Source organism: Vanessa atalanta, chromosome 21 (assembly GCF_905147765.1).
Source record: "Vanessa atalanta chromosome 21, ilVanAtal1.2, whole genome shotgun sequence".
NCBI classification, from domain to species: Eukaryota; Metazoa; Arthropoda; class Insecta; order Lepidoptera; family Nymphalidae; genus Vanessa; species Vanessa atalanta.
In genome coordinates, this window is record NC_061891.1 from 193,087 (window position 1) to 214,483 (window position 21,397).

The following is a 21,397-nucleotide window of genomic DNA, read 5'->3' on the forward strand; positions in this document are numbered from 1 at the left end:
AGGTTCGGTGATGATTCATTATCTAATAAATATAATAACATGCATAGGGTCTGCTATTAATAGGCTGTGTATCGGCACTCGAACCGCTCGCCGTGGACGCCACGACATGAATATTCAATGATCGAGGGTTCAAGCGAGGAGAGGATGGTTTTCACGAAATATCCGCTTTATACACTGCTAGAGTCTATGTCCTACATAATATCCTTCTCTGTTCGGACACAGAACGCATGTACGAGATTTTTTTCGGTATTTAATCGTGTGTCCAAAAGTTTTATTGCTATTCACATGTTATTGTTTTTGTTGCATTTTATGCGTTTTTAGAAAATGTTTGCATAACTTTCTTATTGCAGACGGCATCAAAGGCTTATCCAATGCAAAATATTTTTTAATTGGCGTATAAAATAGCTAAAACCGGTACCTCCCAACAAATGTAGTTATCAACGATTTGATGAAACAATATTTCATATAATAAAGAATATAAATAATAAATAAAATAGATAATTTTCGTCGTAAAAAAAAAACGGTGGTTTTCGGTAATGAGATGTGTCACGGAACTGGATCTCTTGCACGCCAATCTATAACAGTTAGTCAAGCGCCGAAAATATTGCAGTGTCATCTATTCCCCTCTTTCTTACGACTTTATTATTCGAATTGCATTTGATGTTAAAGTGACGACATAATATCATCAGCGAGTGAACTCTTTGAGTTGTTCACAATATTATCACAAATCGCTATATTTTGTATTCTGCAACATTGGATTTATTATAATAATTTTGATACTAAAGTCCCGTTGCTTCCCGGGGCTCGATGACACAAATTGCAATTTTAGAAACCGTTATCTGGTCTAAATTGTGATTAGTTTAGTTGTTAGCGATCATTCGTACGTTAAGTAATAACTTATGTTTACAATTAAATGAAATGGTGTCGTTGAGTGAAGAGACATGGATTTTACAGACATGCGAACATTATCATTCTGTAATAAATTCAATATATCGTTTCACCAGATTGCATCTTCGACCTTGTAGACTTATTTATCGAAGTTTATTCATGGATTAAAGTCTTGACTTAATTATTTATTTGGAAAAAAATCACTTGCGGAGACCGGTTATTAAAAGTTGCGTTCTTGTGCTAGCCGCAGACACGGTCTTCACGCGGTGTATAAAGTCAAGGAGAAACGAAGCTTAAGAACGGTCACTCCTTTTTACGAGCTTGAGCGCTCGCGCAACACTATATACTCAATATCCGTTTAATATGTATAATCTGATTGTGCGATCGCACGAAATCGATATCGATAGAGTCTGGCTCGGGTTGGATAATACATATATCAATTCTCGTATTTGTTTTAAATGTAATATTATGTAAAATATATACATCCAACAGTTAAGAAGTCGGGATGGTAAGCTAGTATTAAAATGATATGTATCCAAAAGGAGAAATTTCCAGGCTGTTTACTTATTTAACGTCATTCAACGGTTTATTTACAATTACTAAAATCAAAGTAGTCATCGTTGACATGAGCTGTGGAAATCGTTTTGCGTTTGATTTATTACGATCGTTTATCGAGTACTTCTACAGTAAATGTTCAGTATTTAATCGGGTTCGATTTTCGGCTCTATCGTGATGTTCTTAGTTTCCTCTCCCATCGGTTCATGTCTCACTACCATCTCATTTGTTTGAGTGTAGGGATAGGGAGTGAATAATAGTGTTTGGGAAAATATGGGAATTAAAATTTGGTTGGGTTTGAATCATCATCTCACAAAATTAATTAAACGTTAAGCTTGTCCGATTCAGAATGCAAGCAGTACCGGCAAGAGTCTCAGTAGTTACTATTTTATAAGGATTATTAATATAGATACACGTGTATTTATTATTCAGTATTAATAATTGCATATCTGTACGTAGTCGTAACTCAACGAGTACGCGTTCCACCGAACACAATGTGAAATGCGCTGGGAGTATTACAGAGTCAATGTTACGCCGTTTATGTAATAAGTATTCCGTACCTTGAGATGCAGCTTTAAAAAGTCACAATTAAAAGGCACGCGCGAAAGGTTTTTTAAATCCCCAAGAATAAGTGACTTTGTTTAAATTTATGTGTAAAGAAATACCCCTTGTTTCATTTTGCATTTTTAAAAGAAAAATACAGACGTATTAATAACCTCCTCATTTTTGAAGTCGGTTAAAAAGTAATTGTCAGATTTTACTTAAAATCTAACAGTTAAGGCGATATTATTAATATAATGGTATAATTTAATTCCTACAATTTGAAATACAATTAAAGGTCATTAATATTTTATATAATGTGCATATTCGTGTTCTTTAAAGGTCACTACTTACTCTTATTTATTATGTAATATGTCATTAAAACAGTGTACTGTTTACCACTAACTAATCCTAAATCTTCCTTATTAGGCACTAATTTTGTATGAAATTACGTAGATTATTTATATGTTTTTAATAATGCTACGAAGCTTACGTTTACTTAAGCGGCAAGCTTTAAGAATGTTTAAAAACTGCACTTTATCTGCAGAAAAGTAATCGGCCTTCGGCGATGTGAGATCGCCGTCAGATAGCCGTCGATGATATGCATTATGCTGAGTCGCCGCTAGGACTCACTCGCAATTACACCGACATTGATACATTAATCCACTTATGCAAATATTAATAATATGAAATACCAAACCCAGTTACCTTGGAGGTATTCGCGAATGAATAAATCAATCTATGCTATGTAAATATACGGTAAATTACACAATCCGGGAAACAACTCACACTCGTGTAGTGGAAGCAGAAAGACATACATTTTGTACGTACACAGTGCCATACATTATACTACGTATGATACGGGCCAGGGACAACTTGTAGAAGGTCAAATATTTACTTTTTGTTATGGTATCGATAGACGGACGAGCAAATGGGCCACCGGATGGTAAGTGGCCATCACCGTCCATAGAAAATGGCGCTGTAAGAAATATTAACCATTCCTTACATCAACAATGCGCCACCAACCTTGGGAATTAAGATGTCCTTTGTGCATGTAGTTACACTCGCTTAATCACCCTTCAAACCGTAACATAACAATACTGAGTACTGCTGTTTGGCGGTAGAATTTGTGATGGGTAAGTGGTACCTACCCAGACGGGCTTGCATAACCCTACCACCAAGTTAAACTGAAATATACCGTTTCACTTTTTTATTCGCATTTAACTTTGAAAAATATTTAATCTAAAGAAATATAAAATCTATTGATCAGAAATGCAAGTAAGAGTTCGCCCTTGTTCTGACGATCTGCTTTGGATATTTTTACAATTGCTTTGCATACAAATACTCGTATGACCTGCAAAGACCTGCGCGGCTGTGTCCGTGACATTGACTGTGCGAACATCGCTTGTGAGAAATATGTTGTGATCGGTTCCTGGGAAATATTGTGATAGGTGCTTCGATAAAATTCATTTTCATTCATTCTTCATGCACATACATTAGTACAGAAAGACGGGCAATAAAGAATACTAGACCTCGTTAACTTAATTGACGGTAGACCTAATTGAAGTTTTACAAAGTTTTTACATGAAACCTTTTACTGTTACGTACGTCATGCAGGTTCAGATGAACTAAGACTGATCACCAAAGTTCCATGATTACGTTTACCGGTATAACGACTCAGCTAGCTAAATCTTTCTTATTTGACAATATGTAATAAAGTGTTGAATGCGTACAATGTATTTAAGAATAGCTGATAGTCAACCAATGCACAAACTCGCCTCGAGATATCTGGCGCACGCGGCGCAATGCTGCATTGCTTGACATCTATTATTCATGAATCACGCGACGCCGGGGGGCGCGCCAATATATTAACTTGTAGATGCAAGAGTTGAGCGACCGAATGCTCAGTTTTATTATTCCGCTTCATATCAAGTACCTAGCAGTACTATTGTAGAACTAGTTTACGCTATAGTCGAATAGTGAAGGACGCGAAAGGCACATCGTATTATTTAAATTTGTTAATCATAATGGAATCTTGCTAATTTCGACTTGTCATGTTACAGAAAATATACAAATATAATATGTAATAATAAAAATAAGACTAAGGATCTTTTTATTGTACTACTGAGGTGTATTACTATAAAGCCGGATCGTGGGCGTCAGCGAAGCGCGTTCGAGTACGTCACGGGAGCGACGACGCGTGACAACGTAGCGATGATAAACACTAACTTATACGGTTATCTAACGGGCTGTACGCTGGTGCAGTAGGTCACAAAAACACTTAACGTTCCTTATAAATTAAAGAAAAAAATCCGTTAAATTTTAAGTTATTAATACATGTTTCAGGTGCTTAGTGATATAGTCGCGTAATACTTATTATCTCCGGGAACAGTTTTGATAATTAGAGATTTGTAAAGTGAAATAAAAATTATACTTACATAACTGATGCCTTTAAAAATGAGTGAGTAAGCGTGTGGACTACCAGAAATCGCATCATGATTATACTACCATGACACTATGTGGAAAAAATCTATTCATTATATTTTTTCCTCATTAACTCAATATGGAAAAAATGAATTACTGTTTTTTTTGTGTATAGGTATAACGTATCTGACTGGCGAGAACTTCCTGGACGTGTTAGACAATGGCGCGGAGCTGTGCCAACTCGCTGTGGTCATCCATGAGCGCGCGCGGGAGACGCTCGACCAGGGGCTCATTGTAGGGGTTTGTAAAAATATATTGACTATTGTTATGTCACAGTTATATTAACGACGTGTACAGCATCAGTCTAACAAAATTGAAGAAATTTTAGTTTATAATATTAGCCGTTGGTTAAATCATACTTATTCTTTGCTTATAATATTTGTTAGTAGTGCCTGAATTAATTTCTATAATGCAAATTCCTAGGACCACATGAATGTGTACATTGTTTGCATTCCCCTTGAATAATTTTTAATTTCCAGCCGGTGCCAGCCATTCGCGGTCGTTGCTGGCAGCGAGCCGCGCGACGCAGTTTCTTCTCTCGCGACAATGCCGAGAACTTCATCACCTTCTGCCGCGAGCTCGGCGTGCACGAGAACCTGCTTTTTGAGAGCGACGACCTTGGTAACACTTACGTCTCGAGATTAAACACTAATAGTGTTTTTTACTGAACACTAACGATGAGTAGGTACATAATATTATACAGACAAACGAGCAATTAATTCATTTTCGGGGAGATCCTGCTGTAAGTGAAGAAATAATAAAAAATATTCCAATAGTAATGAGCGATTTATACTCGAATCGTTGTGGGACCACAACATTTTTAATTTTTATAAAAAGACTAGTTGACTAAAATATATGCTTAGTACTTTTTTATATTGAGACTTCTCGGGTATAGTTTTGTTTTAATTTTTTTTTAAGTTATAATTTTAATCATAAATGCATCTTTTCAAAAATTCATAAAATTGATATGCTTTTAAGACTAGACTAAATAATACTATTAAATTTATAATGTGATAATTTATCAGATAGTTGGTCTCTTTAAATTACTAAGCATTGATTTTTAGTGACTCAATAACATCTATTGATTTGTTTATCGCAGTTCTACACAATCAACCGCGTCAGGTGATCCTCTGCCTGTTAGAAGTAGCGCGGCTGGCTACCAAGTTCAACATTGAGCCACCAGGGCTCGTGCAGTTGGAAAAAGAAATAGCGATGGAGGAACGCGACTCAGGCCTAGACTCCGCCATGTCCGGTGCCGCATGGCAGTTCCGAGACAACTCGCCCTCACCGATCAGAGAGAAGTAAGCAAATTACACTTGATAATAGATCTCATGTTAAAACCGCCGCTTGTAATATAAAACATTAATGAATATGTAAATAATTCGCGGTTATTTCTAAGAGCCGAGTTGGCCCAGTGGTTAGAACGCGTGCATCTTATGATGATTTCGGGTTCAAACCCAGGCAGGCACCACTGAATATTTATGTGCTTAATTTGTGTTTATAATTCATCTCGTGCTCGGCGGTGAAAGAAAACATCGTGAGGAAACCTGCATGTGTCTAATTTCAACGAAATTCTGCCACATGTGTATTCCGCCAACCCGCATTGGAGCAGCGTGATGGAATATGCTCCAAACCTTCTCCTCAAAGCAAGAAGAGGCCTTTAGCCCAGCAGTGGGAAAATTTACAGGCTGCTAATGCTAAAAAATAATGCTAATTTCTAAGATGTTACAACAATACGTTCGTAGATACTCCTTGTTTTGGTTTCGTCCTCGTCAATTGTCTTTCTCAAATGTAATCATTACTTGATTTCCAGATCGAGAAAAGATCCAAAAGAATTACCTTCCTCGCCAGATCCAAATGACAGTAAGTTTTAATAATATTACCATGTGGTAAAAATAACATAGGAAATTTAGAGTAAAGAATATAACATATTTTTTAATATTCTAGCTGAGTTGTCTGTGCCTGACAATGTGGACGCAGAGAGCACCAAGTCGGGCGACACGGAGAGCAGCACCGACACCGACGTGCCTCTCAAACCCACCAATGAATTGGATAAACGAGTATGAAAACTTTACACAGAACTTTGCGTTGCTTGCAAAACTCAATAGATGAATTATGTTGTTGTTAAAAATGTAGATAAAATTACCAATTTAATTTAAAAGATAATTCATCAAGCTTTTATTTATTTATTTGGGAAACAAACAATTATAATTACACTTAATAGTAAAAAACAAATACATATAACAAAAACATAAATTCAAGTTACCACTTAAAATTAATACAAACAAATGACAACTTACATTAAAAATAAAAACAAAAACAGAAAGTATAAAAAGCAAGTAAAACAGTTATAGTTTAATAATATGACGTAAACTAAATTTAAATTCACTTTGGGGCTACATTATTGAGTTTATTCATAATTACACTATTGTTGCAAAAGATTTTTAGTAATTATGTTGTGACATATGCACCTCAGGCAAGGCCTATAATTCTATGTATTTTAAAAAACCTAACTAAAATAACGGCCCTCTTAAGGTTCAACTGGTGACACGGCTTATGGAGCGGGGCTGCAACTGCGGCTCAGGGAAGTGCTCCAAGCTACTCAAGGTGAAGAAGGTCGGAGAGGGACGCTACAACATCGCCGGTCGAAATGTCTTCATAAGGGTCAGTAATTAGAGTTAACATGAATAAGTTGATATGCTTAACTTTTTCCGTATTCACAAATTTGTCTTGTTTAATAATTTTTGATAAGAACTAAGCTACCTATTTTAATATTTTTTCTTCTACGTATGCTTGATATTGATAATATGAAAACGCTTCGTTTCGCTGTTCAGTTGCTGAAGGGTCGACACATGATGGTGCGCGTGGGCGGCGGCTGGGATACGCTGGAGCACTTTTTGTCGCGCCACGAGCCCTGTCAGGTGCGGCTCGTAACGCAGGGTCGGCGTGACGTACTGCCCGTGTCCCTGCCCTCCCCTGCCAGCAGCAAGGCCTCCCTCACCAAGGAGCCCTCGCTCGCCGGCACAGTCTCCCCCGTAGATAGCAAAGCCTCGTCCATCAGCGGCAAGGCCTCCCCCGTTGACGGCAAGTCGCGCCCGCACGCCGCCAGCCGGTCCAGTAGCCGGCCCGGCAGCGCGCACGGCTCTCCGCCGGAGCCGCGCCGCGCCGCCACACCTCCCAAGCCGTCCCCCGCGCGGAACAGGGCCGGCCTGACGCTCCCCCTCAGGGACGCGACGGCCGAGAAGAAGTCTCCCGCGCCGCGCGCTAGGAAGCAGTCCGCCCCCGCGAGCTTCAGCACGCCCGGCACGCCCACCGGCCGGTCGGTCCGGACGCCGCCCGTGGAGCTGCGGAAATCGCTCACTTCGAATGCCTTAGTTAACGTTCCTAAGAAATCGAGAAGTACGAGCCTAGCGAACGCGCAGAGGGATGAAAGGAAGGCTTTCTGTGGTACCGATAAATTGAACCAGGTCAAGAAGAACCGGAGCGCCAGTATTGCTAGCACTCCGACCGAACCGACCGCGGCTCGAAAGACCCGCAGTCAGAGCCTCGCTTCGACTCCCGTTAACGAACCTAAAAAATCCTTAATGAACGGTTACGCCAAGAAGACGCGTAGCATGAGCCTAGCGGGGCCGGTAGATTTCTCTAAGCCGGTCAACAAGAGCTCGTCCGTGACGACTAACGGTTCGCTAACGCAGGCCGCGATTGAGGAGAGCATCCGGTTGTCTCTCGAAGCTAGCATAGCGGATAACACTTCTCCAAAAAAGCCATTTTTACACATTAAAGCCAAATACCGAAGTCCCCCGCCCCGCGAGATTCCGCCCAGATAATTTTACCACGGTTTGATTCCTCATTCCATTAGTTTTAAAGTTTGACGGTAATTAGGGTTACTGCGATAGAAGTATGTAAGTTACAAATCAACGAACGTCGGCGCGGGCTTTTCGCTGTGAAATTTTTGAACCCCGTGATGAAAGTTCAATTATTAGACATTTAGTTCTCACGTAAGATAGTCAGTAAGTGTTATTTAGATCTCCTAAGCAATCTCATATTTATCACCTAGTAGTGGGTAGACGCAATAATCATTATTAAAACATTCATCATTACTCCAGCTACCGGGAGACTAGTCATAATGATTTTTATATATAATTGTAATCATTAATCTTTAATAATAATTATGTAATTCAAATGTCACTTTCCAATTGCAATAATTATATGATTAATTTATATTTTTTTAAGTTCGAGAATAAGTCTTTTTTTTTCAATATAATTTCATGTATAGAAGTAATGTTTGCATGTTGGTATTATTAACGTATTATATATTTGGAAGGCACACTACTGAATTGATTTTCCATCGTTTGTTTTGTAATTCAAGTAATTACATAAAATTATGCTTATTGTATTTGTAGAAGCACTTGTACTGTATCGCTTTCGTGCTATTTATTGTATTTCAATTGTATTATCAATGTTTTATAAATGTCGTATTTTGTAACAGAACGTGTTCTCACGCACCTAGAGACCTAAGTGTACAAACTATACAATATTAAATGTCCACACATCGTCTATTTTCGTACAATGAAAGGATATAAAATATTTTTGCACTTAGATAGACAAGCACTAGCTAGAAGACGATACAATTGAAATTTTACCTAAGAATGTTACTCAAACCAAATATTCACGAATTGTGTACACCAACGGGAACTATTCACATTACGAGACGTTAACAATCGGTAAAGTTGACTTTAAGCTTAAAACTAGTAAATCATTGGACCATGTAACTAACTAGGACCATGTAAAAAAAGAATTTGGGTAAAGTGAGACCCGTTGATTTACAACAACTCGTAACTGCCGATCTACCATTATGCAATATTGTGCCAACAGTTTTAACATTGTATGTGGTTAAAATAAACTTTTTGATATGCATTGCCTTCCGTTGTTTTAATCATTAGAAGCTAAGATATCATGCCTCACGAATTCATTATCAGCTCTTCACCCATCGTTTTACTGCACTACAAACTGCAATTGCAATAATTTGTATACACAAAGTAATTAAAAAGATATGTTACCTTGTTAGAGCTTAAAGGCTATTTAAATTGATTATATGATAAACAATGGATCACTTTACCTAATAAAATTAAGTCCGACTGAACAAAGCTTTTGTTCCACAAATTGACTTTTTAAATAAAAACGTTCATTCGTCATGCTTAAGGTTTGAGTGCCAATAATTCACTAATAGTAATATTTGTTTTATTCTTCATTTGATTCTAATAAATTATTAGAATCAGTTAAAGAAAGGTGATTCTAAGTTTACACTTCAACCGAGGGCAGCAATAGTACCTATCTATTGTAATAAGTGAGCACCGACACACACGTTTCACTGCGCAGAAAATGGCTTGTATTCTACCTATGTATGGATATATGATTACATATTATGTACTTTACAAGACATTATTTAGTGTATGCAAGTATACCGCAACGAGAGCAATAAATAGGATAAAGGAAAATTTGTCAAAATGATCACCTCTTAAAACATCTCATTTCTTCGATTCCATGTTTATCTAAAATTAGTGGCTATATTTAAGCAACTGGAAGTCACAATCCATTTTTATCTTTCTTAAAATATTATAGTAAGCCTAGGCCCGCTAGTGACTGCAAGCGGGCCCGAGGCGGACGTATTCGTAAAGCGGTCGTGTGGCTTGCAGTGCGGCGCGCGCGCGGCGCCGGCGCCGGCGGGGCGCTCCCCACTACCGGCCGTGCCGCTGCGCGCGTCCGTCACGCCGCACCGGCGCCGCTACACCTACTACAACAAGATGTTCAAGCCCATCGCCTACGCCCTGCCGCAGCCTCTCTCGGTGTCTCTCGTGTGACCCGTGTGGCGCGTGCGGCGACCGAGCTGAATAAACTATATTATGTCGAGAACTACTTTTATTACATTACCGTTTCCAAATTATTACAAAAATATACTGTCATTACATAACTATACCTGTATATAATACGATACATTGACATACTGAGATGCGCCGCGTGAAACATCGCGGGTCTGCGTTTTTAACGTTAACCGTAAGTACTTTTGTTTGGTATACAGATAACAAAAAAATGCAAATCAAACGCGCCGTTTTGATGTACGCGTGCCGTGATTTGGAATTTGACTTGATTGACTGAAGCAGTTTAAATTTCACATGATTTGATAGGTCAACATTTGCACAGCTCCGCTCCGTTCCTCTCCTCCCTTCTCCGCACCAGTGGTCAGTGGACAGGCAGCCTTATTTTATTTTTTTTTAATTTTTTTTATTTTATTTTATTTGGGAAACAAACAGTACAATAAGTCTTAATATTAACAAATACAAATTAAATCACAAGCCAATCAAGTTTCCACTCATAAATAATATACATTATTAGAGCAGCAGGAAAAAAAGGAGGATATTACACAATTACAATTTTATTTTAATTTAAAGGATAATTTATATAATTAACAAAATAAAAATAATCTGAGCTTGTCTATTACATAAATTATGAAAACAATAAGCAATTATCAAGAATAATTATAAACATTAAATCAGTTATGTAAGATACTACTTATAGATATAATACGTAAGGTTCGTTGGTCTATTCCAGTGATGGGCAAAGTACGGCCCTCGAAAGTATTTAATCCGGCCCGCCTGCCGACGGACCATCGGCATGGTCGAGTAGAGTAGATTCTACTTTGTACAACAATAGATGCATAACCTATAGGTGAAGCTAAACTAACCGCTTGGTTCAAGTGTTGCGGGGCAATTACACACAAGTGTACATGCTGTAATATTTTTATAATATTATGATTAAAGGTTTTAACACAAAATGCATTTAATATATAACTCTGGCCCTGGCCCCAATTTCTTAAACTCTGTATCTCCCTATTAAACAAGTTTTTCCACCACTGGTCTAATCGCATAATATCAGGGGATTCGAAATAAAAAACACAGCGTTCATTTTAGGTTTATTTAAATATTCCTATAAAATAATACAAATTTTCAAAATACTATATATGTAATTACAAAATAAAATAACCGATAACGAATGAATGATTAAATGCAAAATAAATGTTTATGCAACCTCCTATGATACAAATATTTGTCAAACTATTCTTAACAATTTAATAAAGAGAGCATTATTCATGTTTTCAAGCGTACTGGTATTTTAAATGATACAACATATATTTTATAGTAACTTATATTCAAGAATTGTATCAGTCAAAGCACATTTGCACCGCTTGCAGCTTTCGTTACAATCGGGATAATTTTTCCATAGAAAATAATTTGGTCACCAAATTTTGTACATATAACATACATACATAAACGGTATACCTAAGGTAATCGAGTTCATCGCGTTCATTTTTATCCTTAATGCGTTACCTAACCAATACTTATGTGGTGTAAGCGATGTCGTCGAGCAACACTTGCTCAATAAACTATTCAAACATAAACATGTTTTATCATTAACCAACTCTAAGTATTATATTGGCTGTGAGATTAGACATATTGAAGTGTCTCTAGTGGCATTGTTATAGTTCCTTTACATCGATACAAATAAAATTATTACAAGTATTGCTTATAACTAAAAAACCTAATCTAGGGCTAATGTATAAATAAATTTTGGTATAAAATTTCATAACTTACATATGGCTAAGTGCAAAATTAGAATTTAAGTCTGTTACGAGACTTGAGAATCATTTCTCGGTATCAGGTGGTTACTCAGATATCACTATCATTATGGAATAGTTTCTACATTTGAATGCAACATTTGTGTTAGTGCATCTATATCATAATTATAAGAATGTATCATATGTGTTCCTTAATTTCAATCAGGTATTTTATTTCAGCAAATTAGTTACTTTTTAGGTGTATTAGATTTATAATATAATAAAATTTCAGACTTTAGGCGTTTAAGAATAATTTCATGGCAGATTATATATGTTATATTTATTTTCAACACTAACCGTGTTTTGTTTACGACAATTTTTCATTGAGATTTAAATGTTACTAAGTAACACAGGTTTTAACTTCAACTGAATTTTGGCAAAAAATAAAAAAAGAACCACGTATCTGAACTGTATACAAATAATTCGACTGAACCAAAAAAAAGGAAGTTCGCCACTTTGTGATATTAGGAACTAGGAATACCACTGCCGCTGACAAGTGCCGTGGGCGGTAGTCCCAGTGACGGTCGCAGCTTGTTACTTCTTCTTGCTCTTGCCGAGGGTGAGCGTGTGGTGCGACTGCGCCGACTGCTGCTTGCGGCGGTTGAACTCGATCGTGTCATCTTCTATCTTCTTGCGAAGTTCCTCGAGACGTTTCTTCTCTTCCGTGTGGTCCTTCTTCAACTTGTCAAACTTCGAATGAAGCTACAAATTTAATATTTTTGTTATTTACTTAGAATTAGAACAAGCAAATGTTCTCCTTTGGTAAAAAATAGTTTCTAGTTTGGAGAGGGCAGTCCAGTAATTACGAAAAAGACCAGTTATACAATAGATACTTTGAATGATTTTAAAATTTGGCTTATTTACAAAGCGTTTTTAGTTGGATTGACCTCTTTCTCGGCTTCCTTGAGCTCGGCTTCTTTTTCCTTGACGCGTTGCACGAACATCTGCCGCATCTCGTCCTCCTTCTGCTGCAGCTCTTGAAGGTGAGCGCTGCGCTTCTGCTCGAACGTCTGCTGGAACGACAGCTGCGAACCGAATGATTAAGTCTCATTAATATTTTTAATAACTCCTTTTTCATGTAAAAATGAAAACCTCCAGGATCTTACTTTTCCTAAAATAAACGGCCCTCGATGAGACGTAGATATAGACGAGCTATACGAATGCTACATGAAATATGCAAATAACGATAGAAAATTCCCAGATGTAATCCGGACTCACGGGCTTGTTGTCGGCGTCCACGTCGGAGAAGCCCATCTGCGCGAGGCGGCGCCGCCGGTACAGCTCGTAGTGCCGCGCGTGCGTCTTCTCGCGCATGTCCTCCATGTTGGTGCGGATCAGCATCTCGCGCAGCTTCACGAAGTCGCAGTGGGATTCGTTTTCCACTGAATGTGTCAATTCAAGTTACATTAATATCGAATGATTTACTTGGTATTAGGGTTCTGTGCCAGCCTGCCTGCCGACTAACTAACTAAGCAGTACTCAGTATTGATATACTAGAGTACGATCTAGTTTGAAAAGTGTATGTACCAGTGCAACTACGGGCACAAGGGACATTAATATCTTAGTTCCCGAGGTTAGTGCAGTGGCGATGCAAGGAATGGTTACAACTTCTTACAGGGCTTTTGTCTATGGGCGGTGGTGGTCACTCACAGGTTGTTGGCGCACTGGCGATGCAAGGAATGGTTAATATTTCTTAAAGCACTTCAGTCAGGCAGTGGTGAACAATAAACTTCAGTAGGCACATTTGCGCATCCGCCTAGGTATTTCACTATGGTATCGACTGAATGTTACGCACCCTGCACGGTGCCCCAGGGGTACTGTCGCGCACGGACGGTCTTGTTGCCGATCTTGACGAAGTCAGTGCTGCCGACGACGGCGAAGGGTATGTGGCTGTTCATGGTGCCGTTGACTTCGGATACGGACTCGTCATCGACGGGAAACTGGTAGATCTCCACGCCGTTTGCTTGCAGCTCTTGCATTATTTTTGACTGAAATTGAAAGAAATCAAATTTCATAAGCTTAAATGTAATAAGCTGTTTATGTAAAAAACCTTATCAGTAATCTATTTTTTTTATGAAACTAAAAAACACCAAGGACAAAAAGGAGCAAATTAATCTTAAGGTGTATTGCTTTTGCAAGACAATGTGTTGTTTCTAAAAAGAAAAGCGCATTTTTTGTGACTTGGTATATAAATATTATATAAACATGGGTTTGGACCGCTTGTTCTCCGACATAGAGTAGAGTTCCCAGCAAATCCAAATTAAATATAGAATTAACAGGACTTGTATTTCTTTGTATTCAAATTAAAAAGTGAATTTTAACTTTTTAAGGGGAAAATGAAGTTAAAGAGGGCCAAGAGCTTTTCTACCTATATGAAGAAAAATAATACAAAAAATCTTTAGAAGGTTAGGATAGTATTAACAATCCTAATCATCTAAATGTCTGGAATTTGACATTATTTATATTGACTGGCTGCTGTAATCAATCCAATATCCAATATTGCATTGAGTACATTTGTTTTTGTTACAAATAAGCTCACCTTGAACTTTTGCAGCTCAGTCTTGGAAATCGTATCAGCCTTAGCGATGATAGGAATTATATTCACTTTGGTATCCAGCTTCTTCATGCACACCAGATCAATGGACTTTAGTCCATGCCCTGAAAATATTGTCCACAGTCATTATAATTAAAAATAAATATGATTCAACCTACAAGAAAATTAACAAAGAGAAATTAATGTTATGATTATTACAATGAATATTCCTCTCTGAAGTGGATTCTAATGACACTTGTCTGTACCATAGGAAGCGAAACTATATGTTTAGATCACACGATTTTTTATTTTTTTTATGATAGCGGTAGGCGGACGACCAAATGGGTCACCTCATGGTAAGTGGTCACCACCGCCCATAGACAATAGCGTTGTAAGAAATAATACCATTATATCACCAATGCGCCACCAACTTTGGGCACTAAGATGTTACGTCCCTTGTGCCTGTAGTTACACTGGCTCACTCACCCTTCAAATAAAAATGTAGTCAAAATTCATAAACTAACAATGACCATTTGGTTAATTTGGTTAACAATTTGGTGTGGTGGAAGAGAAGGTGAGAGGTATACCAGCAAAATCTCTCTATAACTCACTAAAAGACCTTGGTCTGATGAGATCTGCAGCAAACTAAATATTATAACGAATATCTATTGCATTTGGTTGCATTGCAAAGGGTTTTTTGCAAATTTACAGTTTCAGAAAACTTTATATACAAAAACAATAATTTTCAGGTTTTTTTATGGATTTGACAGGGACTTAAAAGCCTTATGACTAAAATAAGTTACGTATATAGTATTTTATAATATACAATTATAAAATGGATTAAAGATTTGGTTCATTGACCCATATGGTGGCAAATTAAAAACTTTGCTATCGGTTTCAGTGAACATAATTCAGAAACCTAGTGACAGTTCACGGATGCTTTAAATAAGCTAGTAAGAATTAATTAGAAAATATAACAATCGATAAGATATTTATGCTACGCGCAAATGAACCAAGCATGTGTTATCAACAAAGATGTCTGCCTGGAACAAAGACATTTCTGTATATTAACAAGATAAGATAAGATTGATACAAACCTCTCTATTCCCGGACGACATAGTATTACTTATATAAACCTGTATCAAAATCTTAAAAACAACCACAGCACAGGACGTACACAATTATCATTGTCCATGATTGTGGCTCCGTTTAAAATACTGATTCTACGAAATTAATAAGATTGATTGTTTTTTGCGGTTATTCTCCGCAGACAACTATACTGTTCCCAGAGCTATCGAGTTCGTTATCTCATTTAGAGAGCAGTGCGTCAGTAGGCACATCAAGTGCATTATATTTCCAAAGCAAAAGCTAATCAATGTCAGCAAGCCGCTATTAATGTCAGCCCATAAAGCTATCTATACACCATTCGGATACGTTTTCCTCGTTACGTAGCTGGTACATATTACTCTTCAACTATTCACATTTCATGTTATAGAAACAGTTCAAATATGTTTTAATTTAACGAAATATTTTATTTGAATTATATTTAAAAAAAGAAATTAAATCGAGACAACTCTTTTTTTTACTCTCAGTATTTTGTTTGAATCCAATTAAGCACGCGTGAAAGCGTCTTCAACCGACGCGCCCGCCCCCCCGCTGCCCGCCGCCCGCCGCCCGCCGGCCCCGCGGCGCGCGCGCTCTGAATGCATCGCGAGCGACGCGATCGAATGTCAAGGACGAGCATAAAATATTCTATAAGTTGGCCAAATGTCCCATTGAACTAGAAAGTTGCTACTTCACTTCCTTTGAGTACGTAAAGCGTGCCGACGCGGCGGCGTAGAGGGGTAACACACTTTCGGAATGTTGTCGAAACACTGTTTATGTTTGGAATATTTCACCGATGTTGTCATGTTTAAACAATGGATTCAAACTGTTTGTCATTGCAAGATATACTAGTTAAAATTTTATAACATAGCTCGTGGCCTATAATTTAACTCCTTTAGTCAGATTGGGTTTCCCGACAATGATCAGGAAAGCGAATAAGTATTCAAATATTATACATAATTAGGTGAATTTTACATATATATTCTCACATACTCACCAGTGGGGCAAATGAAGTATAGACACACATGCAGACGGCTGTCGTGGTATGAGGGGAGTGAACGCTTGATCTTGAGTTCCTCTTGCAAGTATGCTTCAAATTGTGCATCAATGTAGTCCACCACAGCTTTAAAACTATCCTCTTTATTCACCTGATCACCGTAGCCAACTGTGTCACAGATTGTGAGCTGAAAACATTGACATTCTAATTCAGTCTATATGTGACTTTGGTTTTTAATTTGTAAATTTCAATCTAAAATGTTTCATTTTGTACCAAGATCCGATAAGTTCCTTCAAGGGTAAATTTGAAATCAATCAACCTTCAGGGTTCCACATAAAAATCCTATCCCAACTATTCTAAGCCTATAAATTAAGATTATAACTGTATCTTTACCTTTAGTCTAACATTGCTCTCTTGTAGCTCATATGTATGTGCTTTCAACTTCACAGTTGGTAGGTTGTGGGGGCTTGGCGAAGACTCGAAGTTGGTGTTAAATAAAGAATCCATCAGAGTTGACTTTCCCAACCCAGTTTCACCTATTTTAAAAAGAAGGCATTTGATAATTTGAACAAGATATATTATGTACACATACATTTCAATCTTATTAGAAAAACAATTTAAACTAATTTTATTTACAATATATAGTATTTGTTATAAAATATATTATCCCAACCAAAGTTACATCTTTATTTTAAATAAAAATGTACTTAAAATTAATTATTTATCAGTGCACCATTTAAACACTATTCTAATCAGGCAGAAAGTTAAACAAACCTTATGATTTACATATTCCATACAATTTGCTAATAGTAGTATAGCTTCTAGTATATTGTTCGCTAATTATCTTTATTAATAATTGACTGAATAATAACACTATTCAGTCTGGTACATAAATAATATAACTATGTATCCACTTTACTTTTAGTTTGAAAGCTAGACTAGACTGATAACAGCTTTGTCAACATTAAATGTGTCATTTTTTTACAAATATTATATTATTTATTTTTATTTATTTTTACTACTCAGGTGGAATATATTGCAGAATGTTTTTGGATTGGATAATTTGAAATAATTAAATTAAAATGAGGAAGGAAACATGTAACATCATTGTGTTTTACTCATAAAATGGCATGATTCATCACTTCATGATTTCTGTAAACAATGTTAGAATTACACAATTAAAAATATATGACAATTTCAAAGTTTCTGGTTTACAATTAACACAGGGTGGATGAAATGGCGGCAGGTTACGGGAACAATTTATGACCCCCATATACCTCTTAGACTTAAGGGGTAGATCTATAAGACCATGGTCAGACCTGCTGTTCTATATGGATCAGAGTGTTTAGCTATAAAAGGGATGACTTAAAGACAATTGCATGTGGCAGAGATGAGAATGCTAAGAGGAATGTGTGGTGTTATGCGAATGGATAGAGTAAGGAATGAGTACATAAGAGGAAGTTTGAAAGTGGCACCGGTAACCGAGAAGCTATCTGGAAACCGGCTGTCTTGGTATGGGCATTTATGCGGAGGAATGAGGACCATGTTGTGAGAAAGGTTTTGAGAATGGATGTGGATGGATATAGAGGTAGGGGACGACCCAAGAAACGATGGATGGATTGTGTGAAAGACGATATGGTTAGAAAGAATGTTACTTGTGAGATGACATCTGACAGATAAGTATGGAAAAAGAAGACATGCTTCGCCGACCCCAAGTAAAATCTGGATAAGGGCAGGAGGATGATGATGATGTTTACAACTTACCCAAATATAAACTTGTAACTATCTTATAATATATTATAAAAACATTTGAACCATTGCAATGCACGCCAGGCAAAGGCTAGTAGCATATAAGCATATTAAGATAAAATTAAATATGTATATTAGATTTAGCTATCACATTTTCAATAGCAAAAATAGAACTGTGAAAGATTATAGAAGCTACATCAGAAGAATTATTTAACTTTAAAATAGTCATGGCATGTTATAATTTTAAATTCTCTGTCTATGCTCTATAGAAGATCCAATTGTATGTAAAAATATAACGAAATTATGCATTCAGTAATATGTATAACCTCATTATTTTTAATACTATATTTATTATACATATACCTTTTTTTTACTAGATAACTAACATAATGTGTATTTTAAAAGTAATTATAACAAGTTGGATGTGGTAGTATATATTTTTATAGGGTATTCTGGGTTTACTTGGGTTTATTAAAGTTATTTTTAATGATATTTTTGAGTATATTAATAAGTAAAGCCATTGAGCTTTAAAATAGTCATGGCATGTTATAATTTTAAATTCTCTGTCTATGCTCTATAGAAGATCCAATTGTATGTAAAAATATAACGAAATTATGCATTCAGTAATATGTATAACCTCATTATTTTTAATACTATATTTATTATACATATACCTTTTTTTTACTAGATAACTAACATAATGTGTATTTTAAAAGTAATTATAACAAGTTGGATGTGGTAGTATATATTTTTATAGGGTATTCTGGGTTTACTTGGGTTTATTAAAGTTATTTTTAATGATATTTTTGAGTATATTAATAAGTAAAGCCATTGAGCAGTACGAATTTGAGACAAAAAGTTGTTTATAGTTAGCTTATAGCTAGACCTCGTAATTGTCTTTAATCAAATTGTGACAACTTTAATGGTTTATAACAACCTGCAGTGTTGCATTACTGGGTCGCAGGAGATAAGCGTTTGTGTGGGCGATTAACTAGTGATTCACCACTTACCTATACACAGGATGTTGAAAACGAATCCATTTTGAACACTTTTGTTTACCAGCTGATCTGGCAGGCTGTCGAAGCCGACATGCCCCGACAACTTGAGCGTACGCATCGCAGCCTCAATCTAAATTGAATATTACAAGAACCGTCATTATAAAGAACGTTTGTACTTTTCAATTGATTTGCACCAAAACATGTTTTATGAATGAATTAAACGAATACTATACAAATTATTTTATTAGAGCCATTTTCAAGTCACCAATAATTGCATTTATAAACAGTAGAAGCTTGCGTAGAACGCCCAAGGGTAACATATAAAGTTATCCAGGCTGAATATACACAAATATATATCTTCATATATATTAAACTAACAAAAATAAATGTATACGCTTAAGAAAAGGAAGTAAATAATATACTATCTTTGCAAGACTAATTTCAATTCTTACTTTTGTAGGCTCTACGTCAATGGCCGCCATGTTTGCTGGACTGTCTGTGACTAACACAAAGTGAAGTTAGTTTGCGTTTAACCTGATTCTAATTCCTGGTGAAATCACACGAACTTCAAGTATCATTACACACAACATAATAAAGATAATACTCAGATAAAATTATTAAACTAGAGTTTCATATTATAAAAAAATTATCATGTCATAACAATTACTAAAATAAGAAATTTTTGTTTTAAAGCATAATTATTAAGAATATTTAATATTGTACAGTTTTAGAATTTGATGTTTTTAAATATTGGTTGCATTGAGAGCTTATTGCAAGCTTTTAACATTCTCCCTTTTATAACGTAAAATTATCTGGGATCTGTTTATGACATAAGTGATAAAAAATATATTATAACCATTAATTGAGAATTGAAACAAAAACGAAATATTTTATTCAAGCCAAACACATTATTATAATATTGCAAAAATAGTGTTATAAGTAGTTAATTTTAGTATAGTTTAATCTCACTCAGAATATGATATTAAGACATTTTGTTTTATTTTAATTTAATTTGTACTTTTGATGTTCAACATTTTTTTAATTAATATCGATTAGTGAATAAAATGGTTTAATATTTTATTGTTTCTAGCAACATTGACTTAATCCAAAATGGCAGAAAGCGACATTGGTGCGTTATCATGTGAGCCGATGAAATGATGTTTTCTTGAATTTTATCGTCGCGAGTGGAAATTAAAATTGTGATTTAGTGAATTGTGACATAGCAAACTATGGCGGACCTTAAATCGCCACCGTTTAGTGACATTAAAAGACCTGAGGAAGTCGTCAGAATGACGACCAACGATAGCCTGAAATTTGCAGTTCTTATCGGGCTGATTGAAGTCGGACAGGTAACCAACCGGGAGGTGGTGAATACTGTTCTGCACCTGGTAAGTACTGACAAGTTTCCTATATTCATTTCGCTATAATTGTACGACTAGTAAACCTAGAATCCTATTAGATTCGTCTAAGAAAGGTTACTGCATTTCACCTATTTATTATCATTAAGCCAATATTTTTATAAGCTTGGAAGCCTCAAGCTAAGGCATTATTATGTCAGTAAGGTTGACCATTCTTAAGAACATGATATCAGCGAAATGTCGCGTCTATTTTCATTGTTTTTATCGATCGCGTTAGGTCGTGAATCGTAGAATCGCACCGAGCTCGCGGCCTCCAGCGGCCGGCAATCGCTGTTTATTTTGATAACTATATTGGAAATTGACGGCGGCGTTTGCATACAAATAATATACGATTATGTAATATTACTAAACCTGCAGTGCTAAAGGTAGATTTATAAGGACTAGTTTTGTATTTAAATGTAAGTGTTTGCCGCCAATGTTTTGTAAAATCATGTGGATATTATAAAAAATGATAACACA

General features: G+C 36.3%; 3 protein-coding genes across 7 annotated transcripts in view; 2 read left to right on the forward strand and 1 right to left on the reverse strand.

Annotated features, from left to right (window-relative positions):
- Positions 1 to 9,388, forward strand: part of LOC125072382 (GAS2-like protein 3) — a 60,762-nt gene extending 51,374 nt beyond the window's left edge. For 4 of the 5 annotated variants that reach the window (XM_047683005.1, XM_047683003.1, XM_047683006.1 and 1 more), the window contains 7 exons: positions 4,583 to 4,707; positions 4,947 to 5,088; positions 5,567 to 5,768; positions 6,281 to 6,330; positions 6,415 to 6,527; positions 7,003 to 7,131; positions 7,302 to 9,388. In XM_047683005.1, coding sequence (XP_047538961.1) covers positions 4,583 to 4,707; positions 4,947 to 5,088; positions 5,567 to 5,768; positions 6,281 to 6,330; positions 6,415 to 6,527; positions 7,003 to 7,131; positions 7,302 to 8,294 — 1,754 coding nt within the window. In that variant the 3' untranslated portion in view covers positions 8,295 to 9,388. The remainder of the gene's footprint in view (positions 1 to 4,582; positions 4,708 to 4,946; positions 5,089 to 5,566; positions 5,769 to 6,280; positions 6,331 to 6,414; positions 6,528 to 7,002; positions 7,132 to 7,301) is intronic. The other variant, XM_047683007.1, reaches the window with a different exon arrangement.
- Positions 9,389 to 11,523: 2,135 nt separating this feature from the next.
- Positions 11,524 to 20,070, reverse strand: LOC125072379 (septin-2). The gene is made up of 9 exons (XM_047682999.1): positions 19,973 to 20,070; positions 19,533 to 19,650; positions 17,167 to 17,309; positions 16,774 to 16,960; positions 14,679 to 14,797; positions 13,935 to 14,127; positions 13,358 to 13,521; positions 13,027 to 13,164; positions 11,524 to 12,841 (listed from the first exon to the last, which is right to left on the reverse strand). Exons 1-9 carry the CDS (start codon positions 20,000 to 20,002, stop codon positions 12,674 to 12,676), a joined length of 1,260 nt encoding a protein of 419 aa, XP_047538955.1. The 5' UTR covers positions 20,003 to 20,070; the 3' UTR covers positions 11,524 to 12,673.
- A 574-nt stretch (positions 20,071 to 20,644) lies between these two features.
- The window catches only part of LOC125072250 (neurobeachin), a 420,639-nt gene continuing 419,886 nt past the window's right edge, over positions 20,645 to 21,397 (forward strand). Inside the window, exon 1 of the mRNA XM_047682786.1 lies at positions 20,645 to 20,908. Within this exon, the coding sequence (XP_047538742.1) occupies positions 20,750 to 20,908 (159 nt within the window). The 5' untranslated portion in view covers positions 20,645 to 20,749. The remainder of the gene's footprint in view (positions 20,909 to 21,397) is intronic.

Bases quoted from the DNA above. Each gene is read 5' to 3' on its own strand.
- LOC125072379 (XM_047682999.1), bottom strand. From the start codon at position 20,002: ATGGCGGCCATTGACGTAGAGCCTACAAAA. The intron at 16,961-17,166 runs GTAAAGATACAG...CAATGTTTTCAG, and splicing joins AGAGCAATGTTAGACTAAAG to CTCACAATCTGTGACACAGT. The intron at 14,798-16,773 runs GTGAGTATGTGA...CAATATTTTCAG, and splicing joins ATACTTCATTTGCCCCACTG to GGCATGGACTAAAGTCCATT.